This window comes from Halichoeres trimaculatus, unplaced genomic scaffold (genome assembly GCF_033239565.1).
Source record: "Halichoeres trimaculatus isolate MK-OKI-2021-1 unplaced genomic scaffold, fHalTri1.1 fHalTri1_scaffold_9, whole genome shotgun sequence".
Classification (NCBI taxonomy): domain Eukaryota; kingdom Metazoa; phylum Chordata; class Actinopteri; order Labriformes; family Labridae; genus Halichoeres; species Halichoeres trimaculatus.
Genome location: NW_027437188.1, coordinates 26,516,205 through 26,540,000, shown reverse-complemented (window position 1 = coordinate 26,540,000; position 23,796 = coordinate 26,516,205). Strand labels below are relative to the sequence as shown.

General features: G+C 39.4%; 1 protein-coding gene across 3 annotated transcripts in view; it reads left to right on the top strand.

Annotated features, from left to right (window-relative positions):
- dph1 (diphthamide biosynthesis 1) overlaps positions 1–23,796 on the top strand; it is a 265,070-nt gene that overhangs the window by 198,050 nt on the left and 43,224 nt on the right. For 2 of the 3 annotated variants that reach the window (XM_074679783.1, XM_074679784.1), the window contains exon 3: positions 10,622–10,685. The exons of the other annotated variant lie outside the window; for it this stretch is intronic. In XM_074679783.1, the coding sequence (XP_074535884.1) occupies positions 10,622–10,685 (64 nt within the window). The remainder of the gene's footprint in view (positions 1–10,621; positions 10,686–23,796) is intronic. 3 annotated transcript variants of the gene reach the window in all.

The window sequence follows — 23,796 nt, the reverse complement described above, 5'->3', positions numbered from 1 at the left end:
TCACTCTTCTGTCAAGATTTCTTCTGCTCTTCTGTCCTTTTTCTGTCTGACAGTTAGGCTCCTGTGTCCACCATCACTGCAAAATTAACCACAGAAATCGTTTTCAGCAGAGAAAAACACAGATCTCCGTGTCTTATCTCTTCTCACTACTAAACTTCATCAGTCGGCGTGGTGTTGTCATAGAGACTTAGACATGCCATAAATCAGTCCAGTCCTGCTGGGCCTGATCAAGGAGCTGAGAAGTAACCCGTAACCTGTAATATTGGTGCTGATAATCTCTTTTTAAAGTGTAGATTACAATGAGGAGTATATCTAGAAGGGAGTCTTCGCAAGATCACGTAAAAACTCCTCAGAGCCCCTTTAAACCAGGCTGTAAATATGTGTCTAAATGCCATTTAAGTCCATTTTTTTTGGCTTCAAAACTGTGCAATGGTAAAAGGCGAAGGTCTATGGTTAAAAATGATAGAAACTGAGTCCATAGTATAGTTTCTGAACACAGAACAAACACAGAATTTTTTTATGCTGCTTACAGTTTTTATTAAGTCTTTAAAACCATAACTCATCTGAATGAATGGAGCGCAACGCTGATTTTGTCGGATCATCTATGTAATGACGTAGATTGAATAAGTATTGGAGTGACTCTGACACGGAAGTACTTTACTTTGTATTATTCAGATCTCTCGATAAACCGCACAGCGAAAAGTTAACACACAGGATGCACAGCTTTACATATCTTATGCAGGCAGATAGCGTGTACTAACATTAATTCACAAAAGCATCCATGAATACATCTATACTTTGACCCACTTTCACAACTTTATTGTATAGTCACACAGGTTTATTTAGTCATGCCATAAATAAGAAGAAGTCCCAGTGTGAAAAGGGGCATGTAGGTCAACCAGCACTTAGCCTGCTTTTAAAATCCATTGTGCATTTTATAGCAGGTATATGTGAGAGGTGTAATGTATTTAATGTATTGGTCTGCAAGAGATTGTGTGTGTGTAAGGAAGGCTGTTTTTCACAAGCGCCTCCGTGTCCACAGAGTTTTGGAGTCAGTTAACACTGAATTTATGAGGGGGGCCTGTCAGCCGGCTCTGATCTTTCAGGAGGGGGACAAACCCTGCAGGATCTGTGCTTATGCGTTATTGACAGAGTTGGAGGCTGCATCCACACTGCAGCTGACAGTGTGCCAGCTCCGATTTCTCCTCCGCATCCATGCAACACGACTGATTATGTGCAGTGTTACTTTAAGAGACAATCAATGTTTGTCTAATCCTTTGGGACCTTGTTTTTTTGGAGGCAGATCTTAACCTTATCAACAACAAAGATTTCAAACTCTGTTCTGGAGTCAAAAATGAGGAGAAAAGGGATTCTATCTTTGAACTTAAGTGGGCAGCAATTTCACTTTTCTTTCAGACAGGCTCTTCAGCTGTCGTGTCTTTGGTTCTGATCTTTTTTATTTGTTGGTTTTATGTCAGGCCATTTACACTGACCCAGGTTATGGGTCAGATAAAAAACAGTGAAGTTAAAAAGAAACTGTCAGATCTCGGAAATGAAAATGTGACGCTAGTTGCACAGACTGCTGTGTGTTTGCACCCTCAGGACACACTGAAGTGGGAGGCCTCCATTACATCGATGTGTGTCATGGTCTAGAATGGGAAAATTAAAGTGTGTTGCTTTGGACTGTTTTTTTGTAACAGGTGATTGTAATTTGACATGATTTTACCAAAGTTTACACCAATTATGGAGGATAACAAAAAAGGTGAAAATTATCTGACGTTATCAAGGAGGGGAAGCAGAAACAAATTAGATGGAGAACTCCTTGAATGGCGAGTTAAGCTTCAAAGCTCTTCCAGATGGTTCTTCCTACAAGGCTGAAGTCATTTGCATTTAATGTCGATGTGAATTGAGTTACCACTGGAGTACATCGAGTCTTGCCGTCCAAGCACACAGTTAATGCAGAGCGCTCATTTTCACAGTTGAGCCCACACAGTTTCATTGTGTGAGATTATTTACTGAAGGATTCAGGAAGTGATGGAAAATGAACAGACCAATGTTTCTAGTTGAATGTGTGAGCTTGTGGCTCAAATTACTCGTATGCCAAAAAAGTTTTCCCCATTTAAATAATTAAATAAATTGCAGTGCCATAAAAAAATACTTATAACAAATATTATATCCAAACACAGTACAATAGGTTTTACTTTAGTAAACTAGTTTATTAAGTATAAAATTCAGCATTTACCCTGGAGATCAAATGATATGGAGATGCTTAACATGGTGAAGGAGAAAGGCTGAACTGATAAACTATATCATATTTGCTTACTTGCTTTTCACTTCACTTTTGTCACTTATGTCTGCAGGTGTTTTCTAGAAAAACCTGTCCAACGAGATGTGTTTCATCTACCCCTTCAGAATGTTCCAAAAATGAGTTTGGCAAGTGCCATTAGATTGACCCGTCGCATGCCCAGTTGCAACTTTTTCTGAGCATTTTTTTTTTTTTTTTGGGGGGGGGGGGGGGGGGTTTAACAAAGTCTAAAAGTTTTGCAAAAAAAAGCACAAATGTGGGCACACCACTGATGCTTCCACAGGATGCTGGGCGGATGTTGTGGCAGAGGTGGGGTAACATGAATTTTAGCTCTCAACTCAAAGCAAAAAATCAGCCCAAAGACGACTTGTTGCTTGAAAAACTCATTAAATGGGACACTTGTAAGTCAATATTACATTCAGGTCGGGGGGTTCAGCTCTTGTAGCTTGTTGGGCTTGAGTTTTTTATATGGTGTATTCTGTTTATTCTGAGCATGTGATATTTTAGAGATTATTCCTGGAACAGAGTTTGTTGTCGTTTTGAATTGTTGTGACAATACTCAAACATTTGCATAAAGTATGCACGTTTGTCCCCTATCCTGTCAAGAAGAGTGTTAAGAATCTTAGATATAGAGAAAAATCTGTGTGATTGGCAATCTGGATCCAAAAGGACTGTAACACCAGTAGTTCTCTTGACTTTTGCAATTTATGATGGTTGAAACTTTAAAATGTCTGGTTGAAGTCAAAATCCATTTTGGAAAAAAATATGCTTTTGCTTTTTCTCTGCTACTTATAGGAACTCTAAAGACCAATCAGTTCAGCTACTAAAATTGAATTCAATCTAAGTGGGGTTCAAAAATGTGTCCTGCAATTTATCCTTGCAATGGTGCATTTCTTTATGTGTATTTTGACTTTTCCTCATGTGTGCTGTTCCCTGTGAAACAGGTCATTGGGTTGTGTTACAATGTCAGCCTCTAGCTGGAGAAAAAAAATCCTCCCTCATTTATGTAAATGTCAAAATGTGTACTTGTAAAGTCGCTCCTGCCTTGGGTAGAAATATGCAGATGGCAAGCCAAAAGGATTGAATCATTTCTTAGTTGTCCCTGTGGGGCGTGTGTGCTTTCCACAGTTTGCTGCCTTGGCTTTTTTTGGTTGTGTGACGCTTGCTTTCATTTTATTTTTATTTTTTTATTTTTTTATCAGAGCTCATCGTCTCTCTCTGAACTCACAGAGCATAACTCACCTTATCACCCCCTGTCTCTCTGTGTTCCTCTTTGTGTCCATCTGTTTCTTTGTCAGCCTTTGAACTGCTCTCGAATCGCATGCGCTGTGCCTTTTCAAAAACCAAGGACTCAGGAACACAGAGCAGAGATGTATTTTAGCTGGCCAGCCTTGCTCTATCTATTTTGTTAACAGTCAAAAGACCTTTGTTGTTTTGTTTCCCATTTTATTCTGATCTGTTTGTTGTTTCTGTAATATTCTACTCCATCCTAAAAATAGTTCAGTTGTTAAGTCTTATTCCAACTGCTGTCAGCTGTTTACTGTCCTGATTTCCAACACAGTCAGTTCAGGCAAACACAAGTCAGCATAGACTGATTGTAAAACTCTAAACACAGTGTGCACAGGTGTGTAAGATACCATGTCTTTTATGGAGCTTCGAAAAGAGAAAGTGGTTTAACTGTCTTCATGAGTAAAGATTCTCATCACGTTTAGTTTAACTTATATGCGACCTGTTGTCAACATCCTGCTCAGTACAGCTGCCGTACTTGAAATTATTACCAGGGGCTTTTGGGTGTTGTATTTTCATGGTGTATTTTGGTCTCCATTCATTCTCTCTATTTTATCACAGCCTTCGTCTAACAGCTGTTCCTCATTTTTGCATGTAACCCCCAAATCAAATCCCAAAAACGAAAAATTAAAAAAGACAAGAGATGAAGCCAAAGAAGCCCAAAGCACCATGGCCTTGAAAGTCTTGGGAGACCTTCAGTCCATGAAAGTGTTTTCCTGTTGTGGTTGTAAAACACTCGGGGAGCTGTTCTGTTTCCATGCTCACTGCTGACAGTTTGTCTTCAGATTTTTACTTGAGCTCCTGGAGAATTAGCAACATGTGGAGCATTTAGGTCCGCTTTAAGATTGGGCTGTTTTTGTCCATGTTGCGCTTACATCTAAAGCAACAAATAAAAGAGAAGTTGCCAAGAAAATCAAGTTGAAATAATCACAGTCCATACATTTAATTTTGAGTTAAAGATTTACTTAATGCCAGTGTTAATTAAACATCCAACTGAGCCACAGATGGCTCGCCACATTAAACAGAACCATCCAGATCGACAAAACATCTAGCTCAGTCCATGGCTGATGTCTTGTTTTTTCTTAATTAATGAGTCTTCTCTTTCTAAATAGCCGCTTTGTGCAGCCACCACCACTAGAAGCACTGATTTATTTTACCCTCAAATACAAAACGGCTTCCTGTAAGTGGACTAAAATGGCCTTTTCTGCTGTGTCTGAACAGCGTGTTCCTTTATAGAGAACATGACAGGAGTGAAAGTGTTGCCAGGGGAAAGTTCAGACAGATTTTCCACAGTAGCATCCACAGATTGGATGTGCTTTAATGGATGAGTGTGAATGGTGCTTATTGTGTTGATGTGAAATATTTGTGTGTAAGAAGTAGTTATAACAAAGTAAATATTTTTCAAACTGTTTTGCTGGTTTTTACTGATGTTACAAACAAATATGATTCATTCTTTTTCATGTCACAGCTGATACAGGCACCTTGGATGTTTTCATGTTGGTGTTTTAGAACTGTGTAATATAACTGCCCATGTTTTATGAAATTACAACTTTATTCTTGTAATTTTAAGACTAAACACACTTTTTTTTATCTTTGCTCTCATAATTTTATCACTTAATTCTCATTCATTGATAATTTAAGTGCTGTAAGGCTTAAGTAATTTAAGCCTTACAACGTAATTCCTAAAAAAATTATATAATTCTCACAAGACCATGCCTTTTTGCTTGTAAATTTCAAACTCAGTGAGCCATTTACTATATTCTTGTAATTTCACAGCTTTGTGTTTAGACATTTATGATTTTAGTACTGCAAATTTTATATCGTATTTCAGGTAAATTTATTACGTCATTTTCACTTGATCATGCCTTTCTGCATTTAAATTTGAAACTTTATTCCTTCAATTTTACAACTTGTTTTTGCAATTCACACCTTTATTCTCATCAATTTAAAGTTTTTATTCTGTAAATTTTATGATGCAACCCCTGTAAATCAATAATGTTTTTCTCAGAAAACCCCAACAATTTGCTTGAAATATAAAACTTAACATTTGCAAATTTTATCTTTGGTCCTGTACGTTTACAAATCAATTTTTAATGATTTTTGGTTTTGGACCTTCAAATTCTACAATGTAAATCTTGTTTATTTACAACATCATTCCCACGGGATCATGCCTTTTTGCTTGTAGATTGAAACTTAACATTTAAACTCTGTTCTTGTAATACCACACCCTTTTTCTTATCAATTTATGGTTTTTATTCTGTAAATTTTTTGCTGGTGAATTTATGACTTATCTTGAGTAAAATTCCAACTTTGTACTGATTTAATTATAGTTTAAACTGTATTTTTGTGATTTCACAGTTTCTTTCTCTACTTGTTTTACCTTTTTTCAGAAGTCTAATGTGGCCTCTGTAATTTGTTATAGTGTAATGAGGACCTGCCATACATGAATATTGTTAGATTGAAAAATGAAACTGAAACTGTCAAATTAGTTTAACACCAAGGGGCAACTTCCGGTTAGTAAAAATGAAGCCTATGGGGAAGTGCTAAAAGTTGCTGTTCATTGAGAATCCACTTGAGGCTAGATGCAAAAAGACGGGAAGTCACGTACACACCCAGCCATAAAAACAGACTTTAACGGCATTAAAAGCAAATGTACAGCCTGGTTCAAAAAATGGCTTGGGTCTAAAATGCTGCTTTCACTATCGGCACGCACTGTACGATATGTGAATTTTTTTCTACTTCTGCGGTTGACAAGTTATTGGGATGGTTTGATTTTCCAATCAGGGGCACAGCTCAGATCACGTGACCAGTGGGTGCTCTGTAGCTGCTTGAAGAAAAACTCAAAGTAGGCAAAGAGAATGTGGCTGCGTCAGCAGATTGGCTTCATTTCACGGTTTCACGAACAGACGGGTGGTGTCACGGAGGCTACGCCCATGTTTTGTGTAACACCCATGGATTATTGGACATCAAAACTTCATGAAGGTTGGTTTCTATCAGATAGCATCACATTTAGCTAGCTTTAGCCTTTGGACAGTTAGCTGCTTTGGACCTTCGTATCATGCATTCTTTTAATGTGCTTAGTGCATTCCTATCTGAGTACCAGTTCTCTTTTTAATATTTGCATTGGAGGTGATTGACAAGTGACCATTCATCACGTCCATCCACAGATATTTGCAATGCAATCACATACTCCAAATTTAATCTCACCCAGGATAATCCCTGCATAGAGCCTTACTCTGGTCCCCCAGCTGTAACCCCCCCTTTTGAAAATTTATAGTAATCCCTTGGCTTTGTCAGTTCAGTCTGCCTTCACTGATAAATTGGTCTTTCCTGCACTTTCTTAGTTTACTTTTTGTCTTTGAATGTCAACATAATCCCACACGCAGATTTCTTGCACTTACAGATCCAGCAGTGGGTGAACCATATGGAAACTGCCTTAAATTAAGTGATACATGCAAGAAGAAGACACCTTTCACACCTGCTTGAGTTGTTAGCTCAATAGACGTGACATCTAAAGCTGTTTAATGAACTTTCTCAATTAAAGGTAGAAACAACTTATCTTTGCGTTCAACTTGCATTCAGTCCCTCCTCCAGTGTCTGATTCACCTTTAGCAAGCAGCGGTGGATGGAGAAAGCTCTTTGCTTCTGTCAGCTGAGGCAGAGGTGTGCTCTGAAACCTTTCTCTGTTAATAAACTTGCCCTTTTCCAGGTAATGACCTGTCTCTCACTGTCTGCCTGGGCACTGTGTGATCCCTTAACCTTTCATCAGTAAGAAATGCTCTCGCCCCTCCCCTCCCCACTGCCCCATCCATCACTCCATCTCGCGACCACCCTACCTCAACCTCCCTGGCCTTTTGTCTGTCCAAGCTTTCATTGTTTAATCCTGTCTGGCACTGAAGTGTTGGAAATTGTTTCAAGCCAAGCCATGTGAAAACCTTTGTGTGCTTGATGCAGCGTCCTGGTCTCATAAGTGTCCGCTGAGACGTTGATGGATTTATTGAAGAAGGGTGTGACTGAGTTTGACTGGGAGAAAATGTCATGGTTGATTGAAACAAAGCCTTTGTGTCCAGGTAGGGTTGCTGTGTGTCTGACTTGGTGGCAGAGACTCACAAAACTTGTCTCAACTGGATGAATCATGGATAAACAACAGCTGTACAAAATATAAAATAAAAACAGACGCACATAAAAACAGAAGTGTCAAGAGGCCTTGAAGGATGTCTAAAATGATCAAAAAAATTCACACAGTTACAGACAAACACACTAAGATGTAGACATTACGTTAACACAGAGAGAGGAGGATAGGAACAGTGATGCCACCTGGATTCTGGATGTGTTCTATGAGTCCCGATGAAGAGAACTGTTGACAGGGAGCTTCACACCACTGCACCATGACTGACACTGTATTATAAGAAAATCAGAAAATGCAGAGAGACAGCCGAGTCTCTGTAGACACACACCACCACACAGTGATATAAATGAAAATGCAGATGAGACAGGCACATTTTAACTCGGTCTTGAGTTTTTGTGCTGCAGGGTTGGGGCCAATTTTGGTTGGGGGGTAAATAAAGAAGTAGTGCAAAACAAAGACAGTGTGAAATGGCATCAGCTAACCAGCTGCACATCACTGATGATGATGATGATGATGATGATGATGATGATGATGATGGTGCAATGTGAAGTCAGACTGCTAACTTCTTGTCAATAAGATTTTTTTACTCAGTGCTTTTTAAAAACTGCATTCTGAAATATAAAAACTTGTGAATAAGTAAATTATTTGATTTCATTATTTCTTCTTATATGCACAAAAAAGGCTTTTCTGTCCCACAGCGCCATATTTGCTCTCCTCTCTGTACTAATCTCCTCTCTGTCACTCTTGCCTTTTCCAATCTTGTCCACTTCATGCTCTGATTCCTGTTCACTCATTCCATGCGGGAGTACTTGACATCATCAATATCTTAGTAGTCTCTGATCCTAAGGTGCCATCATGTTTATTTGATGACGAGATGGCAGGATTAATATATACTTAATCATGGCTTCTTTCGAATCTTTAATGCAAACACCACAAGTCTTATCTCCTGAGAAATCCCCAAAAGGAACGCTCAGATTTACATCCACTTTGAAATCTGAGAAAACATGATGATGTATTCTTGAAAGGACTGCTCTGCAGTTCAGTTTGTCTGGAATGAGGAGCTGAAACACTTTGATTGGTGTTGAAGTTTGTGAAATAGCATTTAGCATGTAAAGTTCATGCAGTTATGTTTATTTAGAGAAATGTAAAATCAGAGTAGATGATGTCTTGGTAGATTGTTATATAATGAAATTAGACATAGTGCTATACAGTACTGCAGCAGAGGTTTTCAGATCCACAGCTGGCTCATCAGGGACATTCCCAACCATCTAATATTTTTTATATTCAACAGAAGTTTAAATTCTGACCAACAGAATAGTTTAAAGGGGAAAAAAACACTCAGAAAACACAGCCAAAAAAGGGATCTGAGAGTCTGCAGGTAAATTAAGTCAAATTGGTTTGTGGAATGTGGCTGAGCTAACACCATTAGCCTTTGGTTCTCCTTGCAGGTTAACTTCAACCAGCCTGTATTAGTTACACACCCCTCTGACTGAGTTAAGTGGTTATATGCTTATTAATACTGGTACATCGCCAGCTCACATTATTATTGTGCTTTTTTAAGGCTTTATACTGTCCCTCTCGTAGGTTTACAAGAGTTACTGCTCAAAGAAATCTTAGTTTTTCTCAAACTTGTGTTTTCTTCTTTCTTTCAGCCTTTGAAATGCTTTTTGCTTTAGTTACTGTCTTTTTAAGGCTCCCTGCATCACAAACCCCTTTCCCAATGGTTGGCCAGCCTTCAGAAGGGCCTGTTGGGGGCAGAGCAATGGCTGACCTTAATCTTTGAGGTCTGGACTGCCATTGTTATGAGCTAATTAGGGGATCCTCATGCGATGACCTTATCATTTCAGCAAGTCCTGTGAGGATCTCGCAAAGACTATGAAGAATATGCAAGGATTTAAACAAACATGCACATGTATGCAGCATTGTTGCTTTTTACCCACGTTTAGAATATGGGAAGCACAATATTTCTCCTTTAAACACTTCAGTGCAGCTATTAAACAAGATGTCCTTTCACAGTAACACAGCTGGATATCAAAGCAGTCGAAGTACTATATTTGGGTATGTAATATTGGAAAACCTGAAAAAAAAGCACATCAACATTTTAACAATTTAATTTTTGTTTTAAATGATCATTAGACCTACGATAAAAAAATAAAATTAAAAAAAAAAAATGTTAAAAATTCTGCCATATAGAGCTTTATGGGGGTTTACACATTACTGGAGCAAGCCTCAAGTGGGTCAGCACAGGAACTACAGTTTTTGCCTTTCCCTGCATTGTCTTTCCATTCAACGCTCCCATCTCCCACTCACAGACCACTTTCTGTACTCCAAATAACATTGTCCTGGTTGATGTCACAGAGCATTAGATCAGCTTCGCCCTTGTTAGCATTCAGCACCATGGGCTTACTAAATTCTGTGTAATATGTTGCTTGGTTTTAATTTCATGGCAGCCTCATCTGTGAGTCCGTATCAAATCCTGGCTTTAAAAACACAAACTTGTGTGAAGCTGGAGGAGGGTGGGGGTGTTTTTTTGTGTGTGTTTCAAGTAGAAAAGAGAGTGAAAATGTGTCTCACTGAGCTGGTGGCGGGCGTGGAGACAGACAGGAAAAAAGAGAGAGTGTAATGGCTCTGTACAAGCCCTGAGCTGTAGAGCCAGACCTGTGGTGATTGGTTTGGACTATATTTCCAACAGCCCGTCACTCGCTAAAATAAACCAACAGAACCGCTGTGGCAGAGGGGAAATTGCCCTGAAATGTCACTATTTGCTGTCAGCAGAGCTCTCTGAACCAGCAGCAGAGGCTTTGAATAGCTCTGCCGTCCAGGATTTATTAAATGTGCCATCATTCGAACACAAGAGTGCTAATTTCTCTTCTTTGTTTGCTTTTCTCCTCTCCCTCCAGTGGCTCTGCAGCTGCCAGAGGGCCTGCAGATGTTTGCCTGTGTCATTGCCGACATCATCGAAAGGTAAGATGGAGAAAGAAAGAAAGTTTTCCCATTCAATTAAATAAGTGATTATAGAGTCCATGAGCAAGCAGCAGGTGGAGAAGTAAAACCAGCCGTGTATGATCTTGAACTGCGGCTGCTTGGCACTCATTAGTGGAGCCAGAGCTTTATCGTAACTCCCCGCCTTCCACTCGATCAGGGATTCAGCAGAAAATGAGACACGATTAGGTTTTAGGACGGAGAAGATATCACAGCCCTACTTGCTCACGGTTGGAGGAGGGAAGAGATATTATTCTTGTTAATTACATCTTGTTTCAGTCTGCATATGCCCTATTGCACACCAGCACTCCATCACACAGACACCAAAAAGTTTTTTTAACCATCCTGCAGTGAGAAGTGCTCCAGCCCAAATGTGCCAAGTAGTTTATCTTTTCTACAATACTGAGGTCTGGCCTGCAGTGTGCTAAATTCAAGATGTGCTCCAGTGCTTCGTAAATAGAAACAACCACTCAGAAACCTTTTAACGTGAGGTAAACTACAAAGCACAAGAACAATCTTCATTTTTTCTGTTTTTCTTCCTTGTTGGTGCCTCTGTGGTCTTATTTCACCTCTCCTTGGCCTCTTTTTCTCTGGAGTATCGTCGGCTAAGTGTTTTCTCAAGGAAAGGCTGCCATCATTAAACACCACTTTTCGTAGGTGTTCACTCAATAATAACCTGATTACGAGATGGGCAGGGTGGGGAATAGAGTGACTGCAGTTTCCATAAAACCCTTGCTTTGTCGTTTTTCAATTTAAAACCCAAACAAAAAAAACAACCTTCAAAACCCACTTTTTTTTAAGTATCTCTTTCCAAATTCACAACCCACATTGATAACTGATTTCCTAATTTAATGCCCACATAACAGATGAAAAAAAGGCATATGCTGAAATCTGATTTCTCCAATTTTGTTAATGTAATAGACCTTCTCCACACTTGAAGGATCTACTACGACAAACTCACAGGAAAATCTCAGATGTAGTTAGATTAGTGTTGTAGCATTCCTCTCTGGCACCTGCAAAGTTGGAACAGGGAACAACTTTGTGCACAGCTGTGAAGGCAAGTAGCTTCCAACTTTTGCTGTTATTTAACGCTATCTTGGGACTTGCGTTGCACCTTGAATGACAGTTATCAGGACTACGCAATCTATGATTGACATCTAATCTCGATTAATTGCATGAGTGTTTTAAGATTTTATTGACACCAATATCCTTATCTACTCTGCTTATCAACCCGATTTTTTAGATTAGATTAGATTAGATTTATTGGTCCCGTAGGGATATACATTTTCACTGACTGTACATTACAGAAAGAGACATTGCACATCACAGACATCAAACAATGACAACAAACATTGCACATTATGGACATCAAAACCATAACAGTGGGACATTGACAGAAAAACACCGGTGACAGGCTGGTCAGACAGATCAGCGGGGCCTGCTGTTTAGGGCGGCTATAGTTTTGGGGATCAGGCTTTTACCGAAACGGGTTGTCCTTGGTTTTTCCGACCTGTACCTGCACCCTGAGGGCAGTGGAGTGATGTATTGGTGTAATGGGTGAGTGGTATCCTGGACTATTAAGTTTGCTATTCGAGTGATGGACCTGTCATTCAATTATGTGAGGTTTGATGTGGGGAGGCCGAGGATTTTGGCAGCTATGTTTGTGATGGGTGTGAGTTTGGTCCGGTTAGTTACAGATAGCATGGTGTAAAAGCATGAGGAACAGTAGAGAAGGATGGGTTGTATAATGCTTTTGTAAAGTAACAGCAGGAGGTGGGGTGCAACATATAGTCCTTTGAGTTTGCGAATGGCTGACAGTCTTTGTTGGCTTCTTTTTTGGATGTCCGTGGTGTGCTGATTAAAGGTGAGTTTATTGTCAAGGGTTATTCCAAGATATTTAAAGGTGTCAACTGTCTCAACTGTCTGTGTGTTTATGATAATGGGATCCTGGGGTGAGGGTGGGCTGAACCATTTCTTTTGTTTTTTTTACATTAATCTCCAAGTAACTGTCTGTGCATTGCTTGGTGAAGTGGATGACTGTGTTGTGGTAGTCCAGAATTGATTGATTGTCAGAAGTGCAAGGATGGCTGTATCGTCTGAGTATTTAAGGTATGTTGTGGTGGGTGATTCCCTTATCAGCTCTTCCTGTAAGCTTTACAAGTTTTCTCTCAAAAAGATTTCATTGAGTTTAAAAGGAAATGAATATGGAATTGGACAGTGGATCCGGATATGTCTGGACGTGAATAAATAAAAATAAGTAAAAAATTGCACATCACGTTACGTCAATGTATTTTTTTCTTGGGCCATTAAGTGTCTCAAAGTGGTTAAAGCAATGCTTGCCATCGTTATGCTGAAGTCAGTCACAAGCCTGCATGTAACTTTTCTGTCAACATTTAGACATTTAGTGTTTTCAGTATTGTGTACAAAGTAAATGTGATATGTTTTTGTGATGAAAGCTGAAATTCTGTTTTAAAACCAAAGTGATGTCAATGTGTGCTAACTGCTAGCACATCCATGCAACTCCCCACATATATTAGCATCAAGCTAGAGCTAAGTTTTCTACATTTTTGGTTCATTAGAGGATGTATAACATGTTGAATGTACTAAATGGAAAACTCTTGGGATAGAGTAATGCACATTATTTGTGTGTTCACTTCTTTAAAAAATTTCAAGCGGCCACTGAATTGTCTCAGAATTTTCTTGGGACACTGATATCATTCTACTAAGCTTAGATAGCTGAGGCAGAATAGCCAACATAAACTCTAGTTGCTCCGGCAACTTTTGCATAACATACAGAACCCACAAGGGAATCTTTAAGCATAAAGGCAAATGATGGTGATGGATTGAACCGGTTACTGATACCCATCCCTACACAGAAATGCACCCCCTCAAAGTATTTCACCTGCATCACAGGGACTTTGTTTGAATCCACACCAGCAGCGTAAGAAAGGCTTTAGAATGGATGGATGGGACTAAAGCGGTTGTAACCCTTTTTTATTTTATTCTGATGGAGTACAAAATTGGAAAGCCAGAAGACAAGTCATTATCAGTTATGGCTTTGGAAATGAATTAAGTCATGTGTTTACCTGTTTGCTTATTTCATTAAAAGCAGAAAACTTTGATGACACCAATTTGATTGTATGCTTTTCTCGCTTCTATTTTCAAAGCATTTAATTTCCAGAAAAATGATTGAAAATGATTCCCAAACTTTGGTCCGGCTGCTCAGAGAATTATTGCAGCGGTCCTCTTTCTCTTTTCTATTCTATTAAACGTGTTGATCTGTCGTTTTCCAGTATCATTTTATCCATCTTTTCTCCAGCTCTATCAAACACATATCAACCCATCTTCCATCCCTTTACCGTCTTTTCTACCTTATTTTTTATCACCAAAAGAGATGATGGAGTGAGGTTTTGATGATAAGGTTTGGTATTATCAGTCCAGCCGCTATCACTCTGAGAGCTACAGCCGTTTGCTGCACAGTGCTGAAACCACACACCCGTGCAGTCCACATTTATACGGTGTCAGTGTCCATCGTGGAGTCTGTTAAATCAGCCCCATCTCCTCTAATGAGAGCAATTAGCAGACACTAATTGCTTTTTCTCACTCACTTCATACCTCGTCCTCTATCGCTTGTCTTTCAGTATTTTTTCACCCTCACTCTGCCATGTCTCCCCCACACTGCGGCACAGAGGACATCTCTCATAGTTTCTCTTTCAGTTAGACCTGTAATTTAGTTCCCCTTAAGCTATCCTACATCCATCTATGCTGTCCTACCACAAGAGATTTTTTGTGCTGTTCTGGGTTTTCCAGAATTAACAGATGGGTTCTTTGAATCCTGGATGAACATCACAGCCTCTGAGAAGTACTGAATATCTTCCATCTGGTGCACAGACTGACAGGTTGGGTAAAAATATTTGGATGACATCAGCTGAGTTTCAGGCAAAAACTAAAAAGTTCTTGATGAACTCGCCAATGAACCAACATGTTGGTCATCCAGGATCATGCAACCCCAGTTTCATCCACAGCTGGTATTTCCATCTTATTACAACTTTGGTCTTCTTTTGGTGTGTTTCACTTTGTTTCACTTATTAAAACACCAGCATGTCTACAGCAGAGTGGGACCTAACAATGAAAGGGGTTAGGAAAAGTGCTCAATATGTTGCCGTTGCCATTATCTGTGTAAGGATGACGTCATCGCCAGGAAAACAAAATCATTTTTGGGGTTCCCATTTAAATTTCCCTCGTCATGAACAGTGAAATGCTCAACTTTTGAGCCTGGCTGTCAAACGAAAGAGATGCTGTGAAACAAACAGTGCAAGTACAATGAATGAAGTACAATGAAGAATCCATCAAGTCCACTTCAAGTTTCTCCTGGTCACTTGACCAGCCTTCTCAAACACCAGTTCCCATCTCACAGCTTTCGATCGTTAGGATGCCAACCTCATGACCCCAACTCTATTGAACTCTCTGCTTCCTATTGACTGTAATCCAGACTCACATCAACTCAAAACCTACATTTAAAAAAAAAGCCTGAAACACAACTTCAAATCACTGTTACCTTGCACTTTATGTCAAACACTAAATATTTACAAAAGCGCTTTATAAGCCCAATCAATTACTGTTGCATTTATCTTAAAGTGAGACCTTTTCAAGATCACTTATAAAACCCTCACAAGGACTTAGGAAGTAAATCCACAGTGTAAAGTAAGTCTATATATATACTTGAATCCAAGAAGTTGCTTCTGATTCATTACATGAAGGTACCGTGACCCGGCAGACTGTAAATCTTCTTAGCCATACTTTGCTTATGCAATGGCCACAAGCATGGCAGCTTAAGTTGACGACTAAATCACAGCTTGGGGCTTCAATGCAAGCAAAAAGTGAATAAAAGGTCAAAGCCATGTGGTTACTTCCTAGAATTTGGTCTTTGATCCTGATGTGGGGACAGAATTGAAGCTTCTGTACGAATGAACTTAAATAACCCAAGGTCTTGGTTTCAAGTCTGTATCCCACCATCCTGTGACCTGACAGATAGTGTTCTGGAAGTCAGTATAGTGCTGATAACAATCTCACCATAAAGGGATCAGAATTTGGCTGATCCCCTCAAAGGTTTGACCTACAGGTGAAAGCTGTCTGTTTCTGGGTGTGTAATCTGGCCCTAGGATAAAACTACATGTTGAGGAGGAACCAGAATGCCTAGCCAAGAAGCGTGGGAAAAAGTCTAGATACCAAATATGTAGGAAGTGAAAAAAGTAGTATTTTGTAGTTGCAGGTGTTACTACATCAAAGGCAAATTTGGATTCAGTATACAGTTGAAAGGTTGTGTTTGATAATCATGAATGGCTGTAATTTTTGGATGTATGCACAGTAGGCAGCTGACCTTGTGTCACCCCATGAGGGTTACCAGAGGTTGAAAGGCTTTGGGCAAGTCTGTCATCAACACCACCGCTGCAGTCCCTTGTATTGGTGAGACAGGGCTGAGGTCCATATCAAAATGGGGATGAAAGGGCTAAGCTGGCCTCACAGTAAGGAGCTTCAGCGGGAGGGACTGCTAAGTCTAAATGAGGACAATCTGCTCTGAATTATGGGTATGCTGCAGTTAATTCATTCAGGCCAAAACACACTCACACACACACACACACACACACTCTCATGGGCGCTTTCACAAATTATCATGCTAGTGTAGGAGCTCCATTTCTCTTCTAAATTCTCTTTTTCTTTCTGCCCATATGTCTCTCTGTTTACATACCAAAAGAGGAACATGTATTTACAATGAAACCACACAATTAATGACAGCCTCCAAAGAAAAGAAGAATCCTGACTTGGAAAATAAAACCCATGAAAGTCTTTTAATTAATTAAATAACTGTGGAACCTGATTGCAAATAGTCGTGCGGTAATTAATCCTGACCTGGGAACTATTGACACAGTCCAGATGAGATGCATTAAGTAGTTAGTGCTTATCTGAATCACCCTCAATTATACCGACAGCAATCAAGCATGGGAGAAAGAGGTGATTTCACCTTTTCTTGCCTTACGATTTGCCCTTCATGCGTGACACAAGCCTCCTACACGTCACTACACTTCTGGGATAGAGTTCTGCGATCATCACACCTCTATACCAACACATCTCACTCCAAAAAGGCGCAATATTGGTGTCCAAGTGTGTGCTTGCACTATGCATTATGTGGTTACAAAGGCACTGGAAGCACATCTTGTAAACACACAGTGGGAGCACAACATACACAGTCAAGTTTTCTCCTGGCTGAGAGGTCTCCTAATTTGAAAAAGGAAGAATAACCTGCTCGAAGCTGACTGGATTCATAGACGCACACCAGACAAGTTTTCCTTTACTCCACCAAAAATTCTTCCACAAACAAACATTAGCTACAACTTAACTTTCTGTTTTGACTTAAGAATAATTAAAGGAATTTTACTTTGTCTTCGGAATTTTCGTTGTATTATTTTAAATATACCCTCTTCTTAAATAAAAGAGTAATTTGGTGGTCATTTTTTCTATAATTGATCAAATATTAAGTTGACACAACACGTACCTGTGTTGGCACGTCACAGCTACATTCACTGCTGACAAGAAACATGATTGACAAAAGATAATATCTCTGACTGGCTGCCTCTTTGATTTCTAGTACTGTATCATTTTCTACAACTTAACTTATACATTTTGGAGCATGTGGTTTGCCTCCTCACCTGCTTCTGGTGCGTCAGGCAAAACAGGTCAAACCCATCCAGTAAGAAATCTGCATTTTATTTTCCAATATTGATGCCTGGGAATGATTTATTTTATTTTTTTGATTATCTGTTCAGATACCTATTCCATGTTTGGATATTTTTCAGACTTTCAGTGTTTACTCATTTTTTTATTTATGCATAAAAGCATGCTTTATTTAATTTAACTGAAACTTACCAACAACAAAAAAGCCGTGGTAGGCTTTAATTCAGTTCCACTTTAGCTTTAAATAGATTTGAAACCTAGAGGCAGAAAGACTCTGGTCTACCTTTATGCCAACGTTTCTACAAATTATAGATGATGAGTAATTGTGGTGTGAATACCCTCAATGAAATGGTTTAAATTACCCATAAAAATGCATGAAGTAAGTTTCAGTAGTCTACACAAACCCAGAGTGAATTAAAAAAAAAGAGTTAAAGCATTACTGATAAAGCAATGTTACATTCTTGTGTGCTTTAAACTTTATGGATAGTACCAGTTTTCCAGTGATGTATTAGTGAATTTACACAAATGTTTCATGAACTTCTTTAGGCTCCAAACCACTTTGCAGTTTGAAACCCCAACCAGCACACTTGGCCTTTAACTTGATCATTTGAATGTACCCTCCAAGCTACATTTATCCACTGTCGCACTGTAAAATGTTAATGAAGGTGATATTCTTTATTAAAACAGCCTCATTCAATGCACCATCTTTAAATCTGTTATATTAAGGTATCTATCTCCTTGTCAGTTTCAGTCTATAATTTCCTGAATGTCGATCTTTTCATCCACATTTAAACAATGGATCATTTAGTATTTAATTTATCCTCAGTAGACCCTGGAACCTTTTGAGAAAGGAGCCAACTTGGTAGTAAACTGGTCTGTACTCTGTTGTCACAACGTGTAAAACAGCATTCCATTTATCACCGTGGTCTTGTCCCTAATCTCTTTTTCTCGGTGCCATTTCATTTTCTTCTTTCCTCTCTCTGTGTTGACATTGTCAGAGGAATTCAAAGACTTATGAACTGTGCTTTCACAAATAAAAGCAAAGGAAAAAAAGCTTCTAGAATAAAACAAAGAATTGCTAACTCGTGCAGGCAGGCAATGATGCATGCGCTGTCACTGCACCATATGTTTTATTGCCTTTGATGGTATGCCAGCTGTCTGCTTCCTGCTTTGAAAGATACTTTTATGAACTTCCTTCAATATTTACTGCTGCCACGGCCTTTGCTACTGAGGAGAAATTTAAAAAAAAGCAGGAAGTGGGGTGTGTGTGGGGCTGCCACTGTGTCCTAATCCTAAGGACAGCACAGGCATTTAATGTTCTGTCTCTCTCTGGGCCCTCCTGGCACGAAAAACCCTGGGCTTCTGCATTGAGATGTTAGCCAGCAACCTAATCCGAGGTCTTGTACTCTGACGCTTGTTGGGTAAACCACAAATTTGCTGAGCACGCAAGGCCAAAAGGGCGCCTGATATTGAAGCAAAACTAAAAAAAAAACACGGTGAAAAAAGAAACATCTCTTTCCCTGTGTGAGGAGGAGTCCCTTGGCTAGCTGTGAGAAAAAAATCAGTCTCATTGAACCAGAACTCAAGTCATACAGTATTATGAAAGGGTGAAATAAAAGCAACAAAACTGACAATTCATTATGACTCATCCTGCATACTTCAAACCGGAACAGATAGAAGACGAGATCAATCAAACTTATTTAAGTAAATTCTCAGTCAAAGTTTGACTCCTGCCAGATTGTTATTAGCCACCTTATCACCCACCAGTAAACAGTCCTTGTTTGTTTGGTTTTTTAAAGTTTTATCATTCTGCAGAATAACAGTCAGCAAAAACGCATCCGGTCTCTTCACACTCCAGTATAACGAAGCCCACATTTTGGATTAAAATAGAATCAAGAACAGGAAGGAAGTTCTCCCATAAAAGGTGGATAAATAAAGATGGAGCAGTGGATGAGTCTACCCATTGACAGAGAAGGCCAAGCAGCCTTGGCATTCAGTTTACAGTGATGAGTCAGTGATTTGTGATTAGAGCAGAAATAAATGGTCTCTAACATTCGGATACTGAGTTTGGAGTCACAGTAAATTACCTAATGAAAAGAGAAAGTAGGGCTTTGTTGGGTAAGAAGAAAAACCATGATTCCCAAATGTCAAGCAATGGATCAACGCATAAAATACACAAGATCTGTCACAGCACAGTAAATCAGACCTGTTTCTTTTCAAGTCAATGTGTCAACTCACTATGGATCTGCTTTGTTGTGTTCTCACTGTGGCAGCCCTCAGGATCAGATACACAAGGTACCTGTTTGTGCCAGATGCTGAAACATTGACTCGTCAATCGGGACAGGAGGTTGTGCAGCAAAGCCACCTAAAACGCCCAGTGTCTTTCAAAATACATCAAACCACGTCAAAATAAAGTTGTAATTAGCTTGACGATGAAAACAAACCAACATATTTAGCACAGTCATGCCTGGAGTCAACAGGTTTTACAGCCCAACATGAGTGAGGAGAGGCACATCATTAGGAGGGGATTGAGGGAACTCCTCTGTTTCCCGACTCCAGCTGTCTGTTGTACTGAACATGCTGCTGGTATGTTGACGGATGAGACATAATGCGCAAGACACTGTGTGTACCAGGCCTTACTCTGAAAACTATTGCTGTTTTCAATTCTCTTGAAGAGTAAACCTGACTAGTGCTTTCAACAGGTTTACTCTTTGTCTTTTGGTGAAATATCTGAACAACATAAAGGCATTCTGACTCTGATATCCCCTTTGGATGTTGTGTTTTTCTGAGATGAATACTTAATTTCCCATCAGCAACATCATTCACTGTCACAAAGATGTGACTCTTGGCAAAGTGTGCACTTTGATGTGGAAGCAACAAATTGTTATAATAATCATTAGAGTACAAGTCATTGTTCCAATGCTCCTCATTGGGCATCCTGGATGAGTTGTGTTTTCTTTTGTTATTCAACAACAATGTGGCAGAAGACAACACTTGGTGATGCCACTGACATACTATTGCACTTGTTTGCTGTCTCTCCGTATCGTGTAGAACCTGAGCTGACTGTCAACATCAGCCCTCAGTAGTTGAAGTCCCAGTCATGTCAGATGCTGTGTGTTGGTAAATTAAGGCACTGTATGTAAACTAGGCCCCTAGACATCTCCAGGTGCTTCAGCGCGCCTGTTTTCATCCATCAGAATAGATTCCTCTATATTCCTTATGGCAGGTTGAATCATTTCAGTAGAAGCAGCAGCCACAGCCCACAGCCTCCCAGGGTAAATGTCAACTCTCCCATTAGGAGGGAGCCTGGAAGGAACCTCCAACGCCTTCTTGCCCTCACAGCATCTCAGTCTTCCCGGCGCCCACAGCGCAGCTGAGCTGTAGAAACAGATCTGGGTGTAAGTGATTGAGTGAATATGTCGGTGTCCCAGCATATAATGTACATTCAGTATGTGTATACACGCACCATGGTGGGGTTTTTGTGCTGCCTTCCCTGTCTACTCTTCTTTTTTGGCATATATGAGGTAAAGAACAGTATAGAGGAAGAAATAGATACCGGTGTGCCTTTAGCATTTTTCAGCAATCTGTTTCTTACAACCTTTGTGGTTCTGATAAAAATGATTCAGGTTGTCAAAGCAATTAAGACCCAACTGTGTTTGTTTGACTGCCATCTTAAATCAACAGTGGCAAAAAGTAGGGCTTAAAAATAAAAGTTAAAGCATCTCATCATTTTTTCTTAGCTACTATCCAAGTCAAAATACAGCACAAGTTGTTGAAATGAATTTGAGGTCAATATTTTAAGCCTCTCTATGGAATATGAAGTTTTTTTCATATGTTTCCATGCTGTTAAATACCTAAATTTGTTTTTAACTGAGCTTTTTCAAACACACTAGCGTTATTTTGGATGTGTACATTTTTAACTTTGCACACAGAAACAAAATATTTTACAAAAACTTAAACAAATACAAGCATCAATCATTTTCCCCTTTGAGAAATGAGCTTCTTATTGAGCTAAAGCACAAACCTCTGTTGTGCAAACACATGGTTTAACTTTGTAATGCTCACAGCTCAGTCAATCAATTGGCCCATCAATCAAGTTCAAACTGAGGTTGTCCTGCACTTCACACACACAGTATAAGCCACACTGAATAGAAAAAGTTTGGCAGAGGGAGGTAGTAAAAGATTTCAAAGACTCTGGAAAGAAAAATAGTGTGAGATGTGTTTGAAGATCCTAGAACAACTACTAAAACTGTAGTTTGTGACCACGCCGAGTCAGGAATTGTCAAGTGTCGAAGAAGAAAATCAACTAAGACCTGCGTAGAAATGGACTGCGAGGAAACAGGCCAAGAAAAACTCCACTTCTATTAAAAAGACATCTTCAAGACAGACTTAGGTGTACTAGGGACAATCTGGTGAAAAATTCTGCATAAGTGTGTTCTTTGGTTAGACAAGACCAAACTAGAGCTCTTTGGCCATCGAGACATTATGGTTACGTTTGGAGAAAGAAAGGAGAGGGGTATAACCCAAAGAACACCATCCCCACAGTTAAACACTGTGGGGATGATTCATTGCATCTGGATCTGGGAATCTGGTCAAGGCTGAGGAAGTCATGACGAAAGAATGATACTTGAAGATTTTGAAAGAAAACCTCTGGGAGTCAGCAGCATGACTTCCAACATGACAATGACCCATAACATACATCGCTACTGGTGAATGTTATTGACTGTCCTGCACAAAGCCCTGACTTAAGCCCATTGAATAATCTGTGGTGTGAGGGGGCCTTACCATTAAATCTGGAGGAGCTTGAAAGATTTGCCAAAGAAGAAATTAGCTGGGATTCCAGGACATGTGTCAGAGATGTCTTGAATAACTCAAGAAATGTTTTTTTTTTCACACTGTAAACCTTTTTAAACCAGAGAAAAGTGTGAAAATCTAAAAAGTTTCACTTCAGATATATGACAGCATACAGCTCACCCATAGAGCCATGTAATGTCTAATGAGGTCTCCTATCAGGCTCACCCTTACAGCCCACCTGAAGTGCAGGATGAACTTCAACAATACCTCAGTGACAGCGACAACCTGAAAAACCTAAGAAAAAATGATGTCCGCATAGGTCAGATTCTTCTGTTCCTTTGTCATCTCCTACAATCTATTCAGGAGGAAAGACAGACATTGACACGCTGTAAGACTAAATGATAGTAAGGAAAGGTGAAACTGAGAACCCAGTATCCATTTTGAGACATGCCTTTTATTAAAGAGAAGAATCTTGTGCAACTACCATGCAGTTGTTGCTCGTGAGGTGGTTAAAATAGCAAACGCAGACAGTAACAAACAAACGGCTTGTTTCATGGATGTTATTTCCCCAGATTCTTTTTTGGTATCCCAGATTTTTTCACACCATCCTCAGTTGTATTTTAAAATTTAAAATTTCTAAAATGAATATTTGCGTTTTTTAATTGAGAAGTTCCTTTTTAACAACCATCAATACTATTATATGGATGTTCCTTTCTAACAAAGCATTTTTGCACGTAATGACATCAAAACAATTGTGGTAGGTTGATTGAAGACTTTGTTTTACCTTATGCTGCGCTCTAGAAATTAAAAAAAAAAAAAAAAAAGTCTGCTGAAATTGCTCACAGTGCTTTTGAAATGAGATGGGTTAAGAACTGTGCACCAAATTCTAAACAGTTTGGAGACTAACATAATTTGAAAGTTTGGAAATCATAAAAAACTCATTCAGTTTTTTAAAAATGTAAAAAAAAAAAAAACAGCAATTCAAATATTGAAGCTGGAATATTTTACCTTGTTTTTTAATCATTTTTGAATTGGATTCCAGCAACATGCTTCAAAAGGTTGGGACAAGGACAACAAAACCCCAAAGAAGTTGAGTAATAGTTTAAAAGAGCACCTGGCACGACATTCCCCAACTCATTAGCTTTACTTGCAGCAGGTTAAAAACATGGTGGTGTAAAAGGAAAGTAAAGAGGCTTACTCTCTCTAAAGGGTAGACTGTAAGAATTTCGTCATTCTGTGAGAGACTGTGTGACCCAATAGTTTGGCAATTCCAGGATGACAGTTTTCACCTTGTCATCCTTATTCTAAAAAACATGTTTAGCTGCCCATCAGGTACAGTAGAGCTCAGGTAAAGGAGTGGACACTGTTACACCTATATGTGGGCTTTTCAGATCAGATCTGGTCACCTCCCGAGGAGGATGTGACACTCATACTGTCTGATTATAATGTCAGGGTGTGGAATGAGAGAGTGCAAAGTGAATCAGCCACACCTACGTGTTACATCGCAGACTGAGGTCTGAAGGACTATCAAGACTCACTGTCCTATCTTTGCTAATCACATCTCTTG